The sequence below is a fragment of the Mesoplodon mirus genome (assembly GCF_964341445.2).
Source record: "Mesoplodon mirus genome assembly, chromosome: 3".
Classification (NCBI taxonomy): Eukaryota; Metazoa; Chordata; class Mammalia; order Artiodactyla; family Ziphiidae; genus Mesoplodon; species Mesoplodon mirus.
In genome coordinates, this window is record NC_138978.1 from 1738113 (window position 1) to 1760398 (window position 22286).

At 59.6% G+C, this 22286-nt stretch overlaps 1 protein-coding gene across 2 annotated transcripts in view; it reads left to right on the plus strand.

Annotated features, from left to right (window-relative positions):
- Positions 1-22286, plus strand: part of PRDM16 (PR/SET domain 16) — a 322086-nt gene that overhangs the window by 89228 nt on the left and 210572 nt on the right. For both annotated transcript variants that reach the window (XM_082615285.1, XM_082615284.1), the window contains exon 2: positions 17568-17917. In XM_082615285.1, the coding sequence (XP_082471411.1) occupies positions 17568-17917 (350 nt within the window). The remainder of the gene's footprint in view (positions 1-17567; positions 17918-22286) is intronic.

Genomic DNA, 22286 nt, shown 5'->3' on the forward strand with positions numbered 1-22286 from the left:
GACAGGAGAAGATGCGGGGAAGCAATTCCAGGGGAGACGCCGTGTTGGGGGCTACTGGGAAATGGGCTGTGGGACTGCCTTGAGCCTCCAGTGGGCTGCCCAGATCCCAAGGGGGTCAGTCGGGTGGGCCGGGGCACAGGGGACCCTGACAGACCTGCTCTCCCCCCCTGGTATTTTGGACCACAGGCCTGCTCCCCAGCCGTGCAATGGGGGGGGATCTCTGCCCTCCAGACACCTCCCGCCAGCCCCCGTATCTGTGACACTGTGGGGAAAGGTCATGCCTCTGCGAGGTGGCCCAGCACACGAGGAAACGCTCAGACATGGCTCAGGCTGGGGTTGGTGGCAGAAGCTCCAGGCTCCTCCTCTGCTCAGCCCTTCCCCAAGAAGACTTGATCACAGGCAGGTAATCTCCTGGGGTGACCACCCCCCTGGCTCAGAGGCTGGGCTCATTTGGGCTTAAGGGTTCACCTGGGCTTCCCTTAACTCAGGGGTGGGTGCTCACCTAGACTCAGGGATGGTGCTCACCTGGACTCAGGGATGGGCTCACCTGGACTCAGGGACGGGCTCACCTAGACTCAGGGACGGACTCACCTGGACTCAGGTATGGGCTCACCTGGACTCAGGGACGGGCTCACCTGGACTCAGGGGTGGGCTCACCTGGACTCAGGGATGGACTCACCTGGACTCAGGAACGGGCTCACCTGGACTCGGGGATGGGCTCACCTGGACTCGGGGATGGACTCACCTGGACTTGGGGATGGACTCACCTGGACTCGGGGATGGGCTCACCTGGATCCAGGGATGGGGGCTCATGTGGACTCAGGGACGGGCTCACCTGGACTCAGGGATAGGCTCACCTGGACTCAGGGATGGGCTCACCTGGACTCAGGGATGGGGACTCACCTGGACTCGGGAATGTGGACCCAGCTTCCTTTCCCTGTGGCTGCACCACAGGTATGTTGAACACTCAGCAAAATGCAAGTTGAGAAGCGCCTTGGAGAGGGGCTTCTGTGGGCTTTTGGGGGGGGGGGCAGAATGGCAGGATGGAGCCTCCTCTTAGCCCCTGGTCCTTCCTGTGTCTGGATCTGAGGCTACAATGGAGCCTCACCTTGCTTTCCGTTTGGCTGAAATTCATTAACTGCCAGGAAATCATGGATTTCCAAACCCAGCTTTTCCCACAGCCTTCCACTTAGCAGAGAAAATCAAATTGATGCAAGCAAGTAACGAGAAACAGCTCCCAGAGAACTCTGCTGAGAAGCCAGACAGTCTGCCCTCCTGGTGTGGCTGGTGGCAGACATTACGGGGGTTACTTTGCAGATGCCCTGGGGTCCACTCCAGGTGCGATGGGCCGTTATGTGGCTTTCTAAGTGTGTTTTTGGGTAATTCTTAAAAGGACAGTGAGTCCCCAGGCCCGCGGTGGGCCCAGTTCAAATGTACCAGCTGCCACTGGGCTCAGGGTCCTATTAAGGGGGGCCTTCGCGGGGGGATACAGCTCCGCGAGAGTGTGTCACTAGTGGCCTGTGGCTTCTCCTTAGAACAGAAAGTGCTGATGCCATGGAAACCCCTGTGCATTGCCAGGGACCAGGGGCCCTGCTGGTGGTGGGCGCTGGGCAGAGCCTCCCCGAGGGTCGGCTGGAGGCGGGTAGACGTGTGAGGTCACCCCGGGCCAGGTTCTTGGCCTGAGTGACCTCAGGTCTCATCTGTGGAGTGGGACGCTCACCAGGCCAACTGTTCTGGTGTCCAGCGTGCTCAGAAGCCCCCCTGCCTGTGTCAGCTCATTTCACTCTCAGGGCAGCCCTAAGAAGCAGGCACCGGTGTTACTGTGCTGTCTAGATGCTGCCACGAGGCCCAGAGACCTGCAGGCACCTGTCCGAGAACACACAGCTGGATGCGGTAAGTAGGGTTGGACACCGTCTCACCAGCGCTCCATCTGCCTCTCCTGCCTGCCACCTCGGACGGAGCTGAGGGCACATTAGAGGGCCCAGTCGGTGCTGGTCTACACTGCGTGACTACTGCTACCAGCAGCGAGCTTGAGAAGGCAGTGTTCCAAGAATACTGTCAAGAGAAAAATAAGGAGGATACTCACCCAGAGCCCCGGGCGTCCGTTCTGCATGCAGCCTCCACTCACCCTTACGAGACAGGGATTCCTGAGAAACACCCCATCCGGAGCCAGCTGCCCGTGGGCTGCTCCCGGTGCCCCAGGAGCTCGGGCCGCGGGCTGCGGGGCAGGCGGGTTTAGGGAGAGGCCCCGAGGCAGAGGGAGCTGGGGCAGGTGCTTGTCACCAAGGGGTCCCCTGGGGATCCGATGGAGGCACAGAAGGTGCCACCTCTTCGGTCCCTCTGCGCCTCCGTGGAACCGCCCGGCCCCACCCCCAGGGCTGCTGGGAAGCGGCCCCAGCGTCACACAAGTGAGCAAGGGGCTATTTCCCATCTCGCAAGCACCACGATGAAAGGAACAGGTGGAAAGATTGTTGAGACTTGTGAATTAGTCGCTAATGAGGAAAATTAGGAAATTTGCTGAAGCATAAAAAATGAGAAGTCCAGAGAAAGAAGACAAATGGGTCGGGAGTTAGTCCCTCCTCCCCGCCCCACCACCTCGCCCCCCGGGCTTTCAAACTCTGGTTTAGACCAGACTGAAATACAGATCTGACGGCTGGGCTAATGGGAAGACATTGGTTTAAGACGTAGAGATGATTAATTGGATTAATGTGCGAAAATGGTTAAAGTGGTGTCAGGGAGTGAGGGGAGGGGCAGTGTTTCCTGGGCCACCTGCCACCTGCCCGGCCCTTGTCAAGTGCTCTTCAGATGTCACGTCACTGGTCCCACCAGGACTCTGACAGGTGGGCCTATCGCTCCCCTCTGCAGAGAAGCTACGAAGGCAGGCGTGTCGTCTAGCTAACGCAGAGCCCGGGGTGCTGCCCAGACCCTCTGCCCATCCTCCTCCCTGGGGGCCGACGCCTCAGGTTCAAGGACCTGCAATGGGACCGTTTCAGGGGAACTCAAGGCTGCTGCCGGTGGGTCTGCAGCCCAGAGCTGAGCTGTTCTCGTGAGACGGAAATCCCCAGAACCGGTCTGCGATGTCCCTGCCTTGGGGTCTCCTAGCCCCACCTGTTCAGGTCCCTCCCAGCCTCATTTTTCCCTCATCTAATTGGGGCATCTCCTGTACTACCTGAGACTTTTCTGCTCATCCTTTTCCAAAAAACCCATAGTTTGGGACCTTAGGAGCCAATAAACTTCATGAACATCAGATTTCTAAGGTTTGCCCAGTTAGCCCTGCCATTCTGAGCATGTGCAATCCGAAAATATTCTTGTAAAGCTTATCAGGAACCAAAGAAAACCCTCACTAGCTTCCCTGATGCCACCTCCAGCAGCAGCTGTCTTGGGGGCATCAGAGACCTTGTCACGGGGGTCAGAGCCAGAGCAGAGGCCGCAGCTCATCAGACCCGGATTTCAGTCCCAGTGCCACCCCGTGGGCAGGTCCTGGCTTCTCAGTGCCTCAGGTTCCTGATCCATAAAATGGGGGTAATGATGGACCTCAATGCTGGGCTGTGTCTCGGAGATCAAGTCTCGGGTGTGAATTTCCCGGCAGGCACGTGGATGTTGGTCACCACCTGGACGAGGAGGGTGACAGTAAAACAACACTGTCCCCAAGGAAGAAAACCCCGGTTCTTGGCCCCGCCAAGCTCGTGTCAGTATGCCGGGGTGCGGGCACGGAAGGGCCTGGTACCTGCTCCAGCCTCTGGGGCCGCCCGGAGCCGCACGGGCCTCTGCTCGGGCTGCAGGTCCTGGGCCAGCCGCGCTCGGGTCAGCAGCGAGCTTACGCCTTTGTCAGGGTGATTAATAGTGGTGGGGTTGTCGTTAATTCACTGCCTAATGACTGCGGCCAGCGTGCTCCGAGTAATCGGGTGATGTATGTGCGGAGCGCCCACTTCATGGCAGAGGTGAAAATCATTTCGACAAGTCAAATATTGTCACAGGGAACAAATGGCTCTCCCTGTTAATAAAAATTAATGAATTTTTTTCTTTCTTTTTTTTCTCGCCACTGGCCTGCTAACTGAAGCCGCAGAGCTGCTGAGCTGGGGGCTGGGTTCGGTGGAGTCAAGCACTTTATTTGATGGTTAAAACCATCAACGTCTTGATTAGGGCAGAAAGTGGCCGGAGGGCCAGGGTGGGTGTCGGCGGCGGCCAAAGCTAGAGACTGGTCTGGGGTGGGAGTGTGTGTGTGTGTGTGTGTGTGTGTGTGTGGAAGTGGGCAGCCCCCCCCGGGGGTCTGCAAGGGGTGAGGCTGCCAGAGGGGCGCTGTGGCTGCCACTAGCCCTGTGGCCCGGAGGATGGGGCACCCCCCGCTGACCCCTCGTCCCTCCCGTCTGCAGCCCCTTACTGTCCGGGCAGCTGAGAGAGGAGAGCAGAGGGGATTGGGGGCAGGTGCCTGGGCAGGGCAGAGACAAAGGGAGGGTCTTTGCGGCCCCCTGAGAGCTGAGGCCCAACAAGGCACCACTTTCCATGCAGGAGCTGAGAAGCCCTGAGCCCCCAGTCCTGACCTCCGAGGGGCTCAGCCTAAGGATCCCCCAAGCCCTGGTGGGTGGGGGCAGGGAGCGTAGGGCAGGGAGCCAGCTGGCCTCAAGGGAGGGAACCCTCGCCCACCACCGGCCACGCCATCTCCAGGGCTGCAGGCGAATGGACACGGTGGCCCCCTCCTCCGGCCCAGCTCGCATTTGGAGCACCCCGAGCTGCTGGGAGCGCCAAGCCTGCTCCGATGGCAGCAGAGGCTGCAGAGCAGAGGCCCAGGGGGAAAGGGTCCTGCCTCCCAGGCATCCGGCTGACGGCATCTCCAAGCAGGGCCGTGTCCTCCCCACCCACCCTGCCCAGAGCCTGGCCCCTCCCGCCTACACGCCCACGGGCACCCCAGCCCACAGGCACCCCAGGGGGGCAGAGGGAGGCACTCCTGGACCGCTCTTTTCAGCTGTCTCTGTTGCGGGCAACACCTGTCCGCTTGCGTGGCCTGTGAATGGAGCCGCAGAGGCTGGGTCGGTGGGAACTAAGGAGATAAATGTGTCTATAAATAGTGTGGTGGCGTGGCCGGGGTGCTGGCTCGGCGTTGAGCCATTCCTCCTCGGCGGGGCCACGCAGGCGGGGGAAACGCAGCGGATGATGCTCGCCGCCGGGTGCACGCTTCTGCCTCAGGGCCGGGACCTCGGCCTCATCCCCCCAAACCCCCAGCAGAGGTGGCTGACTAGGGCCAGGGGACTGTCCCCACCCCGGTCCACCCCTCAGCGTGCCTGTGGCTGCTGGGATCCCTTCTCCACGCCTGTCCTGGCCACGTGCTGCCCTCAGCACCTGAGCCGCATCCCTTCTGGGTCCCTCCTCCCCTCCTCCGTCTGGAGGGTCCAGGACTCCACAGCCCTTGGGCCTCGAGGCCCCAGACAACCTGGCTGAGCAGGGGAGGGGCCCGGGGACCCTCCAGCGGAGGAGCTGCCTCTGAAGCCCAGCCTTGGATGAGGATCTCCCCAAACCCTAAATCCCAGAGCAGCCCCCCAGACCCAGAGAGCAAAGCCCCATTCACTGGGGAACCTCCAAGGCCGTGCTGTCCAGCAGAACGGGGTCCCTTTTCCTGAGGAGTGTGTGTGGGTACCGCGGGGCACAGAGGGGTACTGGAGGAAGAAGGAGTCCAGCGGTGCCATGGGCCCTGCCGGCAGCTGGTGCGCCCTGTCCAGCGTGGAGCCCCTGGCGACCATGCGATGACAGTGTGTGTCGCCACGTCGGGGTGCGCTGCTACCCTGAACCTCTGGGCAGGTTGGATGTGCCCGTCTTTTATGGGGGTGGGGGCTGAGGTCCAGAGAACATCTGTAAGCATATTGGAAGGAGAGCCTGTCTGTGTTTATGGCACCTGAGAATCATCCAGGACAGCGAGGGAGGGAGAGCCCAGGATCTAGGTGAGGGGCTGACGGACAGAAGCTGGTTTCACTTTGGGTGAACAGCCTGTAAGAACCTTCTGTCCTGTGGGCTACGGTGATTCTCAAAGCACTGTGGACTCAAACAGACCCTTGTGTATCCATGTTCACGGCAGCATCACTCACCATCTCCAGAAAGGTGGGAGCAACCCAAGTGTCCATCGTCAGACGACGGAGAAACAAAATGTGGTCCGTCCATACGACGGAATATTATGCAGCCTTAAAAAGGGAGGAGATTCTGACACCTGCTCCAACGTGGATGGACCCTGAGGACACGATGCCGAGTGAAATAAACCAGACACAAAAGGACAAATTCCGTGTGATCCCGCTTCTGTGACGTCCCTGGAGGAGTCACACAGAGACAGAAAGTAGGAGGGTGGGGCCGGGGCTGGGGGAGGGGGTGGGCAGTGAGTGTCTCATGGGGGCAGAGTGTCGGTTTGGGAAGATGAGGAGGTTCTGGAGATGACGGTGGTGATGTTTGCACAACAGTGTGCATGTGCTTAATGCCACTGAGCTGTGCACTTATAAATAAGGCGGTAAATGTTATGCTATGCGTCTTTTATTTCAATTTTTACAAGAGCACACTGTGGTGTTGCCGGATGTGAGGTTACAGAGTTGGTGTGTAGAGCCTACCTCCCTTGATATTTGGGGGCGTCTTGGGGCCCGGGGCCCCTCTGGTGCATTAACAGTTCGGAGGTGACGGGTTAGGGGACACCCCCTGCTTGAGCCGCCAGCTCACACGGTGCTTAGCACAGGGGCCAGGGAGAGTCGGCGGTGATTTAGAAGAAAAACATGAGATTTGAGCAATCCGTGGGCTACCTCGCTGCCCCCGGGGCTCAGGGAAGTGGTATATTAACCAAGGAATAAAGGAGAGGAAGAAAAAAGGCCAAATCACATCTCTCCGAAACAAAGAGGCTTTTGACCGGGAACAAGCCTTGATCAAAATTACAGTGGCATCGCAGTCATTCAGAGCCTGCCCGGGGCAACGGAGGCGGGGAGGAAATAGTGGATGCGGGGCCTGAAATAGGCACGCCGGAGCCGGAGTCCCCCGAGCATTGCGCGGAGAAATAATCGTCTTAGAATCATGCGCCGGCTTTAAGGAAGGCCAGGTGGTCTGGGCTGCCGGCAGAGCCCCTCACAGCCCTGTGGCCACTCGGCTGGGCCGTGGGGGTCTGGGGTGGGGCCTCCGAGGGCAGCGGGCTCCCGGAGCTGTCTCAGAGGCAGTCCCACGGCATGGGGGCCAGGCTGCTGACAGGATGCTGAGGAGGGCGCAGGGGCCCCAGGGGCATGGGGTGGGTGTGACGCTCACCCAGGGCCCACCCGCCGACCTCACGTGTGGGAGGGGAGGGCGGCAGGAGCAGCTCCTCTGGGTCCCCTTCTGGATTCACCTCTGTACCACCTGTGGTTCTCCCAGACGTGCGGGGCTGACCCCGGGAGGTGAATCTGACCTTGAGGTCCGCCGAGCTTGGCAGTGGCCAGCCAGCGGCTGGAGACTCATGTGGGGAATGGGGCAAGGGCCTCACCTGCTGCTTTACCCTCTGGGCTTCAGTGTCTTCGTCTGCAAAATGGGTAGACGGTGACCTGCTACTCGGTGCTACGGGTAGACTAAGAACAGAGGGGCAGGTGGGGGGCTTCTGTTGGGGGACCCTGTGAGAGGTGACGGCGGCCCCGGGGCCACGTACTGTGGCTGGTCAGGGCCCTCCAGCCTTGTGCTTTGTGCCTGCGCCTTCGTGTCTGTAACAAAGTGCCCTCAACTGGGGGCTTCAAACGGCAGACGTTTACCGTCTCCCCTTTGGAGGCCTTGGTCACCACGTGGCCGTCTTCCCTGGGTGTCTCTCTGTGTGATTCTATCCCCTCTTCTTATCAGGTCACCAGCCATTGGGTCAGGGCCACCTCAATGACCTCAGCTTGGTCACGCCGGCAGAGACCTTATTTCCAAATCAGGTCACATCCACAGGTACCGGGGGTTCGAACACCAGTACATCTCTTTTGGGGGCACAGTTCAAGCCATGACGTCTTGGGGGCCGGTGGAGTAGTCAGCCAAGTCAGAGGCCTGGACCTGCCACCGCCAGCTCAGGGTTTGAGACAAAAGAAGTGCACGTGTGTAGCCAGGAAAGTGGCTGCCATCTTGTCAGGACGGGGACAGGAGGGGGAAGCTTGCATCTTTTGGGGGAAGGTGTCCGTACCTCGGGCCCTCGCAGGAGTGGCTGGCACAGGGCGGTGAGACCCCAGGCCCTGCGCCTTCCCGGTCTCTCCGGGCCCTGATGACAATACAGCTCCATTAGCCCGGCAGCTGGGGCTCGTTGCCTCCGGTCCCTGCAGGCAAGGTCCCAGGAGTGGGTTTGGGAATATAAACGGCCACCGACCGTTATTAATATTTAGCATGTTTGCAGGAACGTCTTCTGCCGGTGCTATTAATCTGCCGCATTAATAACAGCCGCGCTCTGCTCTGGGCTTAGCTCAGCGGTGACGGGCGAGGGGGAGGCCAGGAGCCAAGGTGCCCGCGGCAGCCACAGCCCTGGGCAGCTCGGGCAGGCGGTGAGACCCCTGGTGGCCGCAGCCCTGGGCAGGGGCATTCCTGGAATGGGGGCTCTTAGTTCCTGTCTTAAAGCCAAGGTCCAGGGCTGGGGGAGGGGTCGCCGTGGTGGCTGCGGTTGATTAAAAGCTCGAGAACAATAGCAAGACTGACCCTGTCAATTCCCAGGTTTCTCTTTCTAGCAAACCGTTTCGGAAGTGGGGCTGTGGCCCGAGGACCCTCCCACCGAGGAGGGGGCTTCCCCTCGCCTGTTGTGCTGGACGGGAAGGTGGCTACACCAAAATCCTGACTAGAAATCAGGGCATCTGATTTCACCGCCTGAGCCCGCGGCTCCCCCAGACCCGGCTCACCTGAGTGCGCTCATCCCTTTGTCCCTCCCCTCCCACCCCAGCCGCAGCTGAGATGGGCCTTGTGACAGTCACAGACCACGGGGACTTATAGGCTCTGGGGAAGAAGTTTGGGGGGTCTCTGAGGGGCACAGTACACAGCACTCCTCTGCTTGATTCAAGAAGTAAAAGTCAGAGGATGGGAACCAAAGGCCCATCTTGTTTCTCCGAAAAGGTTCCGGTGGAAGGTGAGAGGGCTGGGCAGGCCTGCGGCTGAACCCCGGCATCACAGATGTGCCCCCCGACCCCTACATTGCTGGACCAGGCATGCCACCCTGCGTGGGTGGAGGGAGGGAAGCCCTGAATGAGCAGCAGAGACGTCCAGCCCTCTTCCAAGAGGTGGGGTCTGGGCCTAGCAAGTCCAGGTATTGTCTTCAGATTAACCACTCAGACTTGAGCCTCCTGTTAATGGGGCTTCATCTCAGGGAAGAAGTGTCGGGGGGTGGGTGGTGAGGATTCCTGCTTTCCATCTATGTCATTAGAAATTGCCCTCAAGATTGTCCTCGCCCCCATCCATTTATCCATCCATTCAGCCACTATACACCCATCCATCCACTATCTACCCATTAATCAATCTATCCACCAACCACCTATCCACTGATCCACCATTCATCCCAGTATCCATCCACCATTCACCCATCCACCATTCGTTCATCCACCATCCATCCATCAGTCCACCCATCCATCTACCATCTATCCATTTATCCACAATCCATCCACTATTATTCTATCACCATCTACCCATCCACCAACCACCAGCCACCATTATGACACTACCCATCCACCACCCATCCATCCATCCACCATCCATTGACCACAATTCCACAATCCATCAATCCATCCACCATTTATCTATCTACCATCCATCTACCCATTTATCCATCTTCTTACTCATCTTTCCATCCCCCCTCCCCTCCATTCATCCATGTATTTATTCCTGAATTCATCCATCTATCCATCTGTCCATCCACTTATCCCCTCATCTACTCATCCATCGACCCAACCATCCACCCATAAATTTACCCATTCATTTCCTATGTATCTTCTGTGGACACGAGGAAGGCCATCACTAAAGGCTGGGCACTCTTTAAGGTGCTTTCTCACAGGGGTGGGAGCACTGGAGCTGTGTGATACAGGGTCTGAGGGCTTTCGATCAGGACTGTCTAAACGCTCCCAGCTTGGCCCTGACTAACTGTGTGGCCTTGAGCAAGTCCTCACTCCCCGAGCGTCCCTTCCACGATGTACAAGACGGGTGAAGTCATATCTCTGCCTCCTCTCTGGGGCGTGGCCGGAATTAGAGTAACCGCGGTGCTGGCTGCGTGCTCCCTGAGCCCTGTCAGCACCTGTCACACACAGGCGGGCAGAATCAAGGCAGACAGTGTTCTGACCAGGCCCACCTGCGGTCCCCAGGTTGCTTTCGCAGTCTCTCCGGGATGGTCCTCGAATTGCATGGGCATGTGGCCAACCAGGGATGTGCTGCCCAGGGTCTCAGGGCTGTGACCGGGTGTTGTCTGTTCTCCACCCGGCTTCGCCTCGACCACCATATTCCTTTCATAAGTTGAACTGAACAGTAACTTTAATTCTTAAAAAAAATTTTTTTTGAACAGTAAGTTTTAAACACTGCATTGACAGGCCTGGTGAAACTGATCACTACCTGGACATTCAAACCTGGAGCTGGCCGTGGGATGGAGGGTGGCCATGCCCCAGCCTGCCTCTCCCTGGGAGAGGCCATGGTCTGGGGTCCTTGCTGTTGATTGATACGACAGGGACTTCAGACCTGGGCCCCCACAGATCCTGGAGAGGGCACTTCCTGAAGGTCCTCGGCCCCGTGTCTGGTGGCCTCTGTGTAGGAGGCTTCCGTTGAAAAGGCCGGAGAGGCCTGGCCCAGCCCATCTCACTGAGATACAGCGGAGTGTGTCCCGCACGGCCTGTGGGTCCTGTCCCTGCCGGCGACACCAGGAAAGGGGGAACACTTGGACATGCTGTTGCAGCTCTTGTCCCCTTTCACCCCAAAAAACTCGTGAATAAAAGTAAGCAGCTCATGTCTGCGGCTGACCCTTTGGAGGCTGCTCTGCAAGCCGGGCAAGGGTAGGCTTTCACTATGTCCTTGGGAAGCCCTTGGCAAACCCCACCTTCCTGTCCAGCCTGGGCGGGGTGTGCGGTGGGTGGAATGAACCAGGCCGGGGCCGAGCTCTGCCGAGATGTGGCTCCTTTAACAAAGACTTCTTCCTCCAAGTGCTTCTGATGGAAAACAGTCTGAGGTGCAGACAAGGCAGGGTTACCGGAGATGCAGTGACGGTCACTTTTCTCCTGCTGAGTGGCACATTTTCGGCTACTTGCAACAGGTCAGGGATGAATGAAACGGGGCCGTGTAGTTGGGTGCTGGTCCAGATTGCCAGGGAGAAGCTCCTGGAAGGTTTAAGGTGGCTTGCTCCCCTTGTGCTGAGTCCCATGCCCCCGGATGCACTCTGATCCTCGGGGCACTTCAGACCCGGCTGCCCCTCCCCCTTGCTGAGCTCCCACAGTGGTTCTCACACTTGGCTGCTCCAGCCCCCCTCAGGTTCAGGTCGGGCAGGTCTGGGTGGAGCCCAGGAGTTGCATCTCTAGAAGCGCCAGGGGGATGCCAGTGCCACTGGTCTGGGGACCCTGCTCTGAGAACCCCTGAGCTAGAGGGGCAGAACGCCCCCCACATCCAGGCTGAGTCCGTCTTGCTTCTCAAACCCCCAGGCCCAGCCCGCTCAGCTGGCTCCTGTCAGGAGCCTGCACGTTTGCACCGTGGCTGCCCTGCTCTGGCTGTCAGTGGGCAGTGTGGATGCTCAGAGGACCCCCCCGCCACCTCTGCCAGTGACTTGCCTTTCAGACTGGACTTGTCCTTCTGGGCAATGCTCTGGGGGCCGCCCCAGCTGGTCTGTGTCCCATGGGCAGCTCTGGATGTGGAGCTTGCTGAACCTTGGCCTGACCCCCAGCTGGACGCCACGCCGTATGGTCCTGTCTCCAGGGGCATTTGGGATCTGTCATTATCTCCTAAACACACCTGGGCTCCTTCAGACAAGGGGCCACACCTGAGATCAGCTTCCAGCTCAGTTCAGCTTAGCGTCCACCTCACTCTGTCTGACTCAAGAAGTGTCCCTTGGTGCCCAGTCCCCGTGTGTCCTTGAGTCAGCGCTGTGGGACCCGGCTTACATCTTTGCCAGGCAGGCAGGTCTCCCACGAGAACCCCACTCCTCCGAGAGGTGAGGCTATGGATTCTGTGGTTCAGAGGTCACAGGATGCAGCACGGCCAAGGGGCCTCCCGGCCCAGGGCCTGTGCTGGGCCTCCTGGGGCTCCAGGAAGGGGGTGGCTCACAAAATGTACGAGGGGGCCTGACCCGACCTGGGCATGTCCTTGACTGAGGAGGAGGTCTGTAACAAACTTCAGCCCCAAAAGTGATCTTGGAAAGAGATGTGGGCGGCCAGCAGCTTCGGGGGAGCCAACAGAGACCTGAGCCAGGGCCTGGCCATCATACTACTCTCGCAAATGTCACTGTCACTGCCCAGGGCAGGTGCGTTTATTCTAATTTACATGGAGAAGGGGTCAGCTCCGGGAGCCCAGCCACTTCCTGGGTGGCCAGCTGATAGTGGAGGGGCCAGCCCAGGCCAGGCTGCCTGGTCCTCCTCTGGGGATGGACACAGGAAGCAGTTCCATTGGCTCTGAGGCCTGAGAAGGTGGCAGAGCCTCCGGGGCTGGGGTCTGTGGAGTGACTGGGCCGGCTGCAGAGGGCAGGGAGGACCTCAGGCGGCAGCCCGGAAGCAGGCGGCCATCTGGCCCACGAGTCCTCACTGGGCAGGGCCGAGCATCCCAGGTCCATGGCGAGCAGGCCAAGGCCGAGGGCAGACAGCGAGGTGACCTCTCGGCACCTGGGTGGACTCCACCGTGGACTGTCCTCCCCGTCAGAGCTCCTTCAGCAAACCGAGTTCCAGGTCCAGCACGGCCACCAGCATGGGTGTGACAGTGGTGCCCCAAGTCCCCCTCCTGGGCAGCTCGGCTCATGGGGGCCCAGGGGTCCCTCTTTTCCCACTCGTGTAAGGATATCTTCTGCCCTGTTGGGGGGTAGTAGTCCCCCCCACACCCCACCCAGAGTCAGCATCAAGTTGGCTGAGGGTAATTTGCTTTTGACCCACCGACCCCAAGACGATTGCTGCATAGGCTATTGCTGGGGGAAAGGGGTGCTCGGGCCCACAGGTCAAGCTGCCTCGTCCTGCAGGCTGGGCCCCCAGGCCACGTGTCACCCCGCAGGAGCCTCTGCAGCCACTTTGCCTTCTTGTGACATTCACACACCCACTTACGTTTCTAAACCCAGTGATGAGGGTGAGACGCAACTGAACCGGGAAGGAGACCCAGACCTGGATGCATTTTCAGTTTTACCCCAAGGTGCTCCTGTGTGTTTGGTTTCTCTTTTGGGGGAGGAAAAGAGGGTCTCAGAGCACGTGCTGGGGGTGCAGGGGAGGAAGCTCTGAAGCGTTTGTGGGGTGAGGCCCAGCCGTCCTCAGGCTGAGCTCGCCTCTGGGCCCAGACGGCTTCTTCCAAGCACACCGTCCCCTGTTCCTGGTGCCTCTGCCCTGGTGTCTGTGGGGTGACGTGTAGCACCCCCGCCCCAAATGGGACGCTCCACCTGGACCAGGGGGGTGTCGAGGGGCAGCCTGCCAGGTCAGAGGTTGGGGTCTGCGCCCCAGGACAGGGCTGGCCCAGGAGGCTGCGTGCAGGTGTTTTTAGGAAGGAACGCTGAAGCGTCTTCTTCCAATGACGGCCAGTCTTCCGAGAGGCACGTGGTGTTCTGTCCATCCTGACACCTGACCTCTCTGCAGACTACAGTACGATGGCCCCCAGAGACCCTCCTGGCCGCCCCCCTGGTGGAGGTGGAAGGGCGGTCCCCACACGGGGCGTTTTCCTCCCTTCCTCTTGGGGGTCTCCGGGCAGAGGCAGCCATGTCCCGCCACCTACTGGGCCATGCGGAGGCAGGGGACTGGCTGAGGTCGCCTCGAGCCTGTTGTCAGGATCCGTTGCCCCCTCTTTACATACACACATGCGCGCACTCACACACGCTCACATGTACACACATGCATGCACGCATCCTCTTCCACACACCCATCCACTCACTCCCGGCTCCTGGCGGTGGCCCACGGCCTTCCCCGTGCCCTGCGTGGTTTGAGGGCTTCTCCTACAAACCCCGCCACACAATAAAGGAGGATGCAGAGCAAAACACACAGTGACTTAGAGAAGCCCGCCTCACACTCCCCCGGCTGCACATCAAGGCTTAAGTCGGCCTGATTCCAGGGTTACAAGCAACCAGGAGCTGCAGCTTCAGGGAAGGGCCGGGGGTCTTTATGTCCCCCCTCCCGAGATACTGCTCGTTTAGCCACGGCAGGGCTGCCAGCCCCACGGACGGGACTGGAGGGACCCTCTGCCCCCGGCCAGTCGGGCACAGTGGTGCTCACTGGGGGCCTTCTCTCTCTCCAGACCCCGAAATCCTGGCCGTGGGTTTGATGTTTGGATGGGGCTCTCTGGGGGTGGAGGGGCGGCTTTAGGGATCTGGGTGAGAGAGGGCAGACAAGCCTCCAGCGGGCTTTCGGCATGAGCCCGCCAAGAGCCTGCTGCCCTGGCTGGGACCCGGCCCCGGTGGCAGGTGCCCTGTGGCCTGACTGCCGTGGCCGCGGCTCAGGGTCTCTCCGTGCCTCTCCTCCTCCTCCTGTCGCTGCCTGCACCCTCCCCTCCCCTCTCCTCCCTGTTTTTATTATTTGGGTGGATCTCCCAGGAGAAATTTTGGGGATGACAGACTCAGTCATGAACCCTGAGCCTGAAACTACCACAAAACCCCAGTGAAGGACCTCGGTCGCCTCATGAGTAAATAACATGCCATGGCACAGCCTAGATTCCCAAGGTCATAAAAAGCTCATGTTCCTGGCACTGCATTCCGCCCTTCCAGAGAGCACTGGCTGGGAATGTGACAGTGGTCACAGGCCTGGGTGGCAGGGGGCGGGGACCGGGGGCAATGATGCCCCCTCCCTGGAAATGCCCGCCAGCCGGGGCTGAGGGGCTCCTGCTGGGCCACCCGTCCCGAGGGCAGTCCGGCTGGGGCACTGGGCCGAGGGAGGACGCGCTTTCCATCCAGGCTCCCAGCTGCTCGGGGACCCAGGGTGGGGGGGACAGTTTGTGCTGGTCCTGCAAGGGCTCCAGCAGCATCCGAGCTGCTTCCTGCTTCTTGCAGGGCCTGGGGGGCTGCTCAGCGCGCCTCCTTTTCTCCAGATGTTTTCTGCGCGCCCTTAGGCCTCCTCTCAGCCACGCCTGAAAACAGAGGCCCCCCTCCCCACCAGCAGTGGGGCAGCCGAACGAGACCTGGGCTTTCCTGGCGGCTCCGGGCAATCACTTAACCTTGGTGACTGCGGTGGGTGGGAGGTGGGCGATGCACAGCCTTCCTTTAATCAGCAGGAAACACCACCTTTCTCTCCTAAGCTGTTTGCTTGGCCAGTAAATCAAACGTGCCCTTCAAGCGTTGATTTTCCTCCAGAAGGTGAGGAGTTTTGGGAAGTCGAATTCAAACAGAAAGAAAACAAAACACAACAAAACGAAAAACAACCCAGAAAAACAAAAAGAGCCCTGAGATGGATATGCATGGGACGGGGACATGTCCCCGCTCTCTGCCCAGAGCCCTCACACGAACAGAGCTGGACTCCTCACTGGCCCGGAAGCAAAGGCATCAGACCCTGGAGGGGTCAGGGAGCGCGCTGCGGGGTCCTACCTGAGTGTGTTGGGAGCTCTGTGCAGTCACCAGGTCACATGATAAGGTGGCATGTTAATTATCCCCGCAATACACCTTGGTGCGCGCGTGGCCCCAGGAAGGGTCGGGGTGTTCTTTCAAACCTAAACAGCCTCGGGTCCCCAGGATGGGGGAGCAACAGCTGCTGTTCTGTTGTTGCATTGTTGAAAGGATCCTACGAGTCAATTAAAAAGGAACCGTTGGCCACATAAAACATAATAATTACTTCTGTGAATACTGCTAAATTAAATAAGTGTTATCCACCCCCCCCTTTTTTTAAGACTTTGGTTTCTTTTGAAAGAAAACATTTTGTTACTTCTCCGTTGGATCTGAGGTCGTTTTACTCATACTGAAAAGTTCCCTTCTCCCTGGAGACGACCCTTTCAGGAGCAGGGAGGGGGCCGCGAGACGAGGGCCAAAGTGACCACAGCGTTTGGGTCACTTTCTAAGGTTTTCAAGTCCCAGAAGGAGGGACTTGGACAGAAGCATCTAGATCAGAGGTCAGCAGGCTCCGAGCCACGAGCAGTCTGCCCGCGCGCCTCCCACCCCCGGGCCTCCCCTCTCCTCCTCTCACTCTCCTCCGACTTCTTTAATTTTATTGAGTGAAACTCACAGCATACAAAAAGGAACCATTTTTAAAGTGCACAATTCAGGGACACGGGGCACAGTCACCAGGGTGTGCAGTCGCCCCCTCCATCTGGTTCCAGATCCCCCAAAGGGGACCACGTGCCAGTCAGTCGGTCACTCTCGGTTTCCCCCCCCAACATGGATTCTGTCTCTGTGGATTTGCTTTTTCCGGACGTTTCACATAAATGAAGTCGTAGGACATGTGGCCTTTTGTGTTCGGCCTCCTTCACTCTGAGGGTTGTTTGCAAGGCTCACCCGTGTTGCAGCCTGTGTCAGTGATCCTATTCTCTTTTCTATACTAATATAAATATTCTGTTGTGTGGATGGGCCATGTGTTGATCCCTCATCTGTTGATGGACACTTGGAGGCCGGTCCTCCCTTGGGGGGCTGTGGGTTAACCCTGCTGGGCCTCCTCACCCATCGGCCTCCCTGTTTTCCGCTCTCGGGTCGATACCGAGGAGTGAAGCTGATTTCCTGGCTGTTGGACCTGCTTGCTTGCCCTGTCTCTCCCCCGCCCACTCTTTCTTATCTTTTCTGTGCCTCGGCCACCCTCGGGTGAACTTCTAGGTGGCACTGTTTTGGCACCAACTGACTCTTGAGCTGGACCCCGAAGAAAGGCCCACAGCAGACAGACAAGCTGGGGACCCTTTTGCTCGGTCCCATGACCTGCCACCCCACGGGTCCCACACTCATGACCTCAGCAGGCCTCTGTCCGAACCTGTCATGAGCTCGTCGGGAACTTCCAGGGACTCTCCCCAGGGCCCAGCCAGCCCCACTGAGCTGCCCAGAGCAGCCCAGGTATTGGGGTAAATTTCACAGTAACCCAAATTCTGAGTCCTCCCAAGAACTTGGGACTTGCCCCCGTTCCCTAACTTCCGAGGCTGCAGACACAAAGCGGTTCCAGAAGGAGTGCCTCACCGTCAGCCCCGGGTTGGGTGTCTGCTGTGTCGGCTTCCCCCGCCGCCCCCGACCTGTGGAGTGTGGGCACCTCCTTCCCTCCTGTCCTAACGCAGAACAGGCCAGCGTGTCCTCGGGTTGCCACCGGGGCCTCGGGGAGCCCCCCAGGGGTCTGCGTTGCTCCCCAAGACGCTGCTGGAACAGTCCCCTGGGAGCCCCTAGCAGAGGTCGTGCCTCCCAGGCAGGGGGGGCGGCCGGGCGACCCCTGGGCCTCTGGCGCCCTTGGTGCTGTTCTGTCCCACGTCCCAGGTGGTCCCCAAGCCCTGAGCCCTGGGAAGCTGAGCTGCAGAGCCTGACACTGCCTTGTCTCCTCCAGGTGACGGCGACATTGTAAATAACATGTACGGGCCGGACCCCGACCTGCTGGCTGGTGAGAGCGCCGAGGACGAGACCGAGGACAGCATCATGTCCCCCATCCCCATGGGGCCGCCGTCCCCTTTCCCCACCAGCGAGGACTTCACCCCCAAGGAAGGCTCGCCCTACGAGGCCCCCGTCTACATTCCTGAGGACATCCCCATCCCACCAGACTTCGAGCTCCGTGAGTCCTCCATCCCCGGGGCCGGCCTGGGGATCTGGGCCAAGAAGAAGATGGAGGTCGGGGAGCGGTTTGGCCCGTACATGGTGGCGCCCCGGGCCGCGCTGAAGGAGGTGGACTTCGGCTGGGAGGTGAGCTCTGTCGTGCTGGGTGATTGATCGCGGCCATTTATCTCGTGTTCCATCTATTTATAAAGCCGGGTGAGCTGAGCCGCCGGGGGCAGGAGGCTGGGTAGGAGAGAGCATTCGAATGTCACATTTCCCAGGCTTATTTTATCCTGCGGCTTGCATGACGCGACTCCGAAAACACCAGAGGGCCTCGTAGCTGCCTGGCAGCCCCCGTCCGCTGTGCCCGCTCTCTTCCCGGAAATGTGTCTTTAATGAGCTCATGTCTTAAACCCCCCGAGCTTCCCGTCTGGATCTTAGGTGCTAAGGCTGCAATCTCGGCAGAACCTCAGAGATGCATGGACTCTCCCAGAGCAGGACTCCCTGCTCCCGGGAAAGCCCCTCAGATGGGGGCCCACCTCCCGGCAGGAGCAGCCAGGGGCAGCTCGTAAAACGTGCCTGGTGGCCGCGCTGCCACAGATGCCCCAGGCATGTCCATGCCGGGGGCCTCCTGCCGGGCTGCCTGGGTCAGCTGGCCCCCTAAGAGCAGCCCGCACTTCTCAGATGAGCGGGGACAGAGAGGGGCACCTTGTGGTTTACATTTCCCTGACGGTCTGGGCCTGGCTCGATGGTCCTGGAGCCCGTGTGTGGTCAGGAGAGGGAGGCCGCTAAGGTGGGGGGCGGCCGCTGACACCCCCAAAGGCGGCCCTCCCTCTGGAGGTATCCTGCTCGGGCCACGAGCGTCGCTGGGCCCCAGTGCGGGGGTTTTCAAGGTGGTCTCAGAAGGACCGTGGGCCCCACAGAAGCGCTCTCCCCTCTGGTCGTAGCCTTTCTGCTGGCTCCACAGGGCCAATGTTCGGTGGTATTTTTGGCAGAGACCCTGCCTGGATGGAAAATGCAAATGCCAACCCAGATTCCTTCTGGGTGTTTCACAACTTCCAAAAGTGCTTGGATGGAGGTCAGTTCTAGGAAGGGGCGTGCTGTCCAAGGAGGGAAGAGGGCCTTGTGTGGCCGGCAGCCGTGTCCCCTACAGCGGACCAGGGCAGCGGGGGTCAGGGGAGCCGACTCCCCGCAGCTGCTCCGTGGCTTTGGAGAACTTCCCAAACTGTGTGTCTCGGCGTTCCGTGTACAGCAAGGGGCGAATCTGGACTGTCTTTCCCCTCTCATGAGCCTTTAGGGCTTGGAAGGCTGCCCTGGAGCCTCCGCTGCTCCCTAGAGATGTGCTCAGCCTCTTCCTAACCCCTGGGAGGCTCCTGGACCCCCAGCAGCCCTTGAGCATCTCCCCCGGGCCCGTCAGCTTTGGAAACCCTCCACAAAGGTCAAAGAGGCTGCCTGAGTCGGTGCATGTGCTGGTGGCAGTGGCTGCAGACCTGAGACCGCCACGCCCTGCACAAGGACACGGGGGCGCCCCGAACGCAGGACGCCCCCACTCTCGAGCAAGCTGGTGGAGTGTGGCTTGTGGCAGCACATGGAGTGTAGACATCAGGGGACACAGAAGCCCCCTACCGGGTGCCAGCTGACAGCCTGAGCTCTGTAGACTTTGAAGGTTTAGAGGGGTAGTGGGTTGACCAGATGGACGGAACAGCAGGCCAGCCAGAATTCACAGCAGCCTGGAGTGGGGGAGGCCGCAGCTTGGCCAGCTGGACCGTGCAGGCCGGCCCGTCCCCTGCTGTCCCCAGGCGCCCGACGCCGTGTGTGCCTCTCAAGGTCAGGTCACCTGCAGAAGTGGCCGGCCGGGTGGGAGCAAGGTGAGGTGGGAGGTGCGGCCCCCCTGGAGGCAGGTCGTGTGCTCTTCAGAGACCCACAGGGTGGCCCTCACTGGGCCGAGGAGAGCATCTTCAGACAACGTGACAGGTAAGTGGTTTGGGCTGTTCAGTGGCTTTTTGCAGACGGCCTGTCCTGTCCTTCCCGCCTGGCTATTCGGAAGGAATTTAGGGGTGTTGTGTCGCGTGCTCGGAAAGGCCTGGACTGTTGAATTAGGAGGCGCCTTCAGATGCTGCAGGGTAAACGGACCCTACGTAGGGTAGTGCGATGGATGACCTTGAGACAACCTGGTTCTTGTCTGCTCTGATGCAGGCCTCTGTTTGCTCTATTTTTAAAGAAACAGCCCGTATCGCCGCCGCCCTGGGTGCCGGGCCTGGTACGGGCCGTGGCTGTTATCTGCCCGGTGGTGCCTGTTGACTTTGCGATATCACTTGTCCTCCGTGTACGTGCGGGAACGCTCCCCTCCGCGGCACCGCCCCCGACAGCGCCTTGATTCCGGGGCCGTGACCTGACCGCCCCCACCCCCAGCCCAGCGCCAGCAGGTATTGCCCCGAGTCCACGTCCTCACGTAGTGTTCCAGACGCACCGGCGGGGTCTGACTTTGTTTCCTCGGCGAGTTCGGGTCCTGACCACCTGCTCTGGGCTTCGCGGCCTCCTGTCCCGTCCCGTCCAGTGCGGTCGTGAGCAGCTGTTTGTGTCACCGTCATCGTGGTGGAGCCCCAAGGGCAGAATCGGGCTGGAAGGAGGGGGAGGACGAAGCAGGCACCCCGAAAATCAGGGTGAACCCGCTTTTGCTTGAGATAAATCATAAGGTCGAGTGGTTTCTTTCTAGCTCCATGGGTCTCTGGGGTGGAAATCAAAGAGCCTCACTCGCATCCTGAAACAGGCGACCGATGTGTCACTTTGTTTCTGTGTCCTGCTCGAGTGTGACAGCGTCTGGGCCAGAGGAGCGGCCGGCTGCTGCCCCGTCAAGGGCAGGCGTGGTCCTCGCCTTTGCTCTGCTGCAAACAGGGCTCGAGATTAGGAGCGGAAAGCCCAGGCTCCAGAGCCTGGATCTTTCTGTGGCTCCGGACCGCAGAAGGGCCTCCAGCGAACCCTGGAGTGCCAAAGTGAGGCCGCTGACCACGTCCTCATATGCTCCTGCTGGGACACTCTCCCCGGGCCTGCGGTCAGCTCAGCCCTGAGCAGGCCTGGGGACCAAGACAATCACTAGGAAAATGTCAGGGCCTAAGTGTCACAGCCAAGGAGGCCAGGGCAGATGCAGGACCGTCAGAGGCAGGTCCCAGGGACAACACCCAAAGGCCTACAGTCCGGTCCCGAATTTTGTGTGTGTCGATGTTCAGTCTCATGCTGGTAATTAAGCTTCATGGATCAGGTTGATTTGGTTTTACTACAATGTACATGGCATTTAGTTCCTGAAGAAGAAAGAACAGGTAAATGACATTCTAGCGAAGGTGGCAAAGGAACTCTGAGGAAGATCCTGGATGGATCTGGATCCCCGAGGGGTGGAGGGTGGTGGGAGCGTTTTGTGGCCTGGCCGGGCCTGGAGTGTGTTTGCTCCTGTGAGGTCTGGTGTTGGGGTCCTGCAGGAGAGGGGGGTCCAGAGACAGCCCCTCGCAGACACAGGGTGGGTGTCCCTCGGCGGACGGGCTGAAAATCAAGGTCAAACCGATTATTCCTACCCTCCTTTTGGGACACCATGGAAACAATTTTCTTTCTACTCAGAGAACAGAAGTCCTATCGCGGACCATTCCATTGAACTAAAATCCAAGGGTCCCATCTCCTTTTCTCTCTTTGTGGTGCACACGGTTTCTGGTGACACGATGCTTCTATCCCTGCTGGGACAGCATGAGTGACCTGGCATCTTCAGGGTCAAGGTGGCAGGAGCAGCCTTGTTTCACGTAGCAATTTTACTTGAGCAAAATGGGAAGGTGTGTGTGGGCCCCGTGGCTGGCACCCTCCTCCCACTGTTCATCTGCCTTCCTCCCCACGTGGGCGTCAGGAACATTCAATGACTCTAAACCTTCCCCCACTCCCACCGGGTGCTTTGGGGGACACCAGGAAGTGACTCCCTGTCATTTTGGAAGAAAGCACAGATGGGCTCTGTGAGCTCCCTGGACCTGGCAGCCCGTCCTTGGACACAGATGGGAGCGTGGGGTGTGTGGAAACGGCCCCCATGGGCTCCATCTCAAAGGGAGGTCATCTGTCCTCGTGCCCGGGAGGATGCTCGAACTCCCGGACCCCTCCCCCCAGACACAGCCTGCCCGCTGAGGCAGCCACCACTCACCCTGCCCAGAATAAATCACCCAGTGATTGCATTTTATTGCCCTGGGGTCTGAAAAACAATGATTTTGATCATTTGTTGAGTAAATCATGACATTTATCATCGTGCTGTTTATCTTGCTAATTAAGAGGTGGCTGCAAGTGACAGCCCAGAGGGAGCTGGGCTGTGGAGCCCTCTCCTCAGAGGTGCCACCTGCCCCCGAGGCAGGGTCCTGCAGCTGTGCAGCCAGGCTGGGGCAAGCCGTTCAGGTCTCCACGGGGAGGTGGCGGGAGTGATTTTCACACCGAAAGCACCCGGTTCTGCTTGTTTCTTGGTGGAACACTTGTCTCCCCCAGAAAGGCAGGCTCT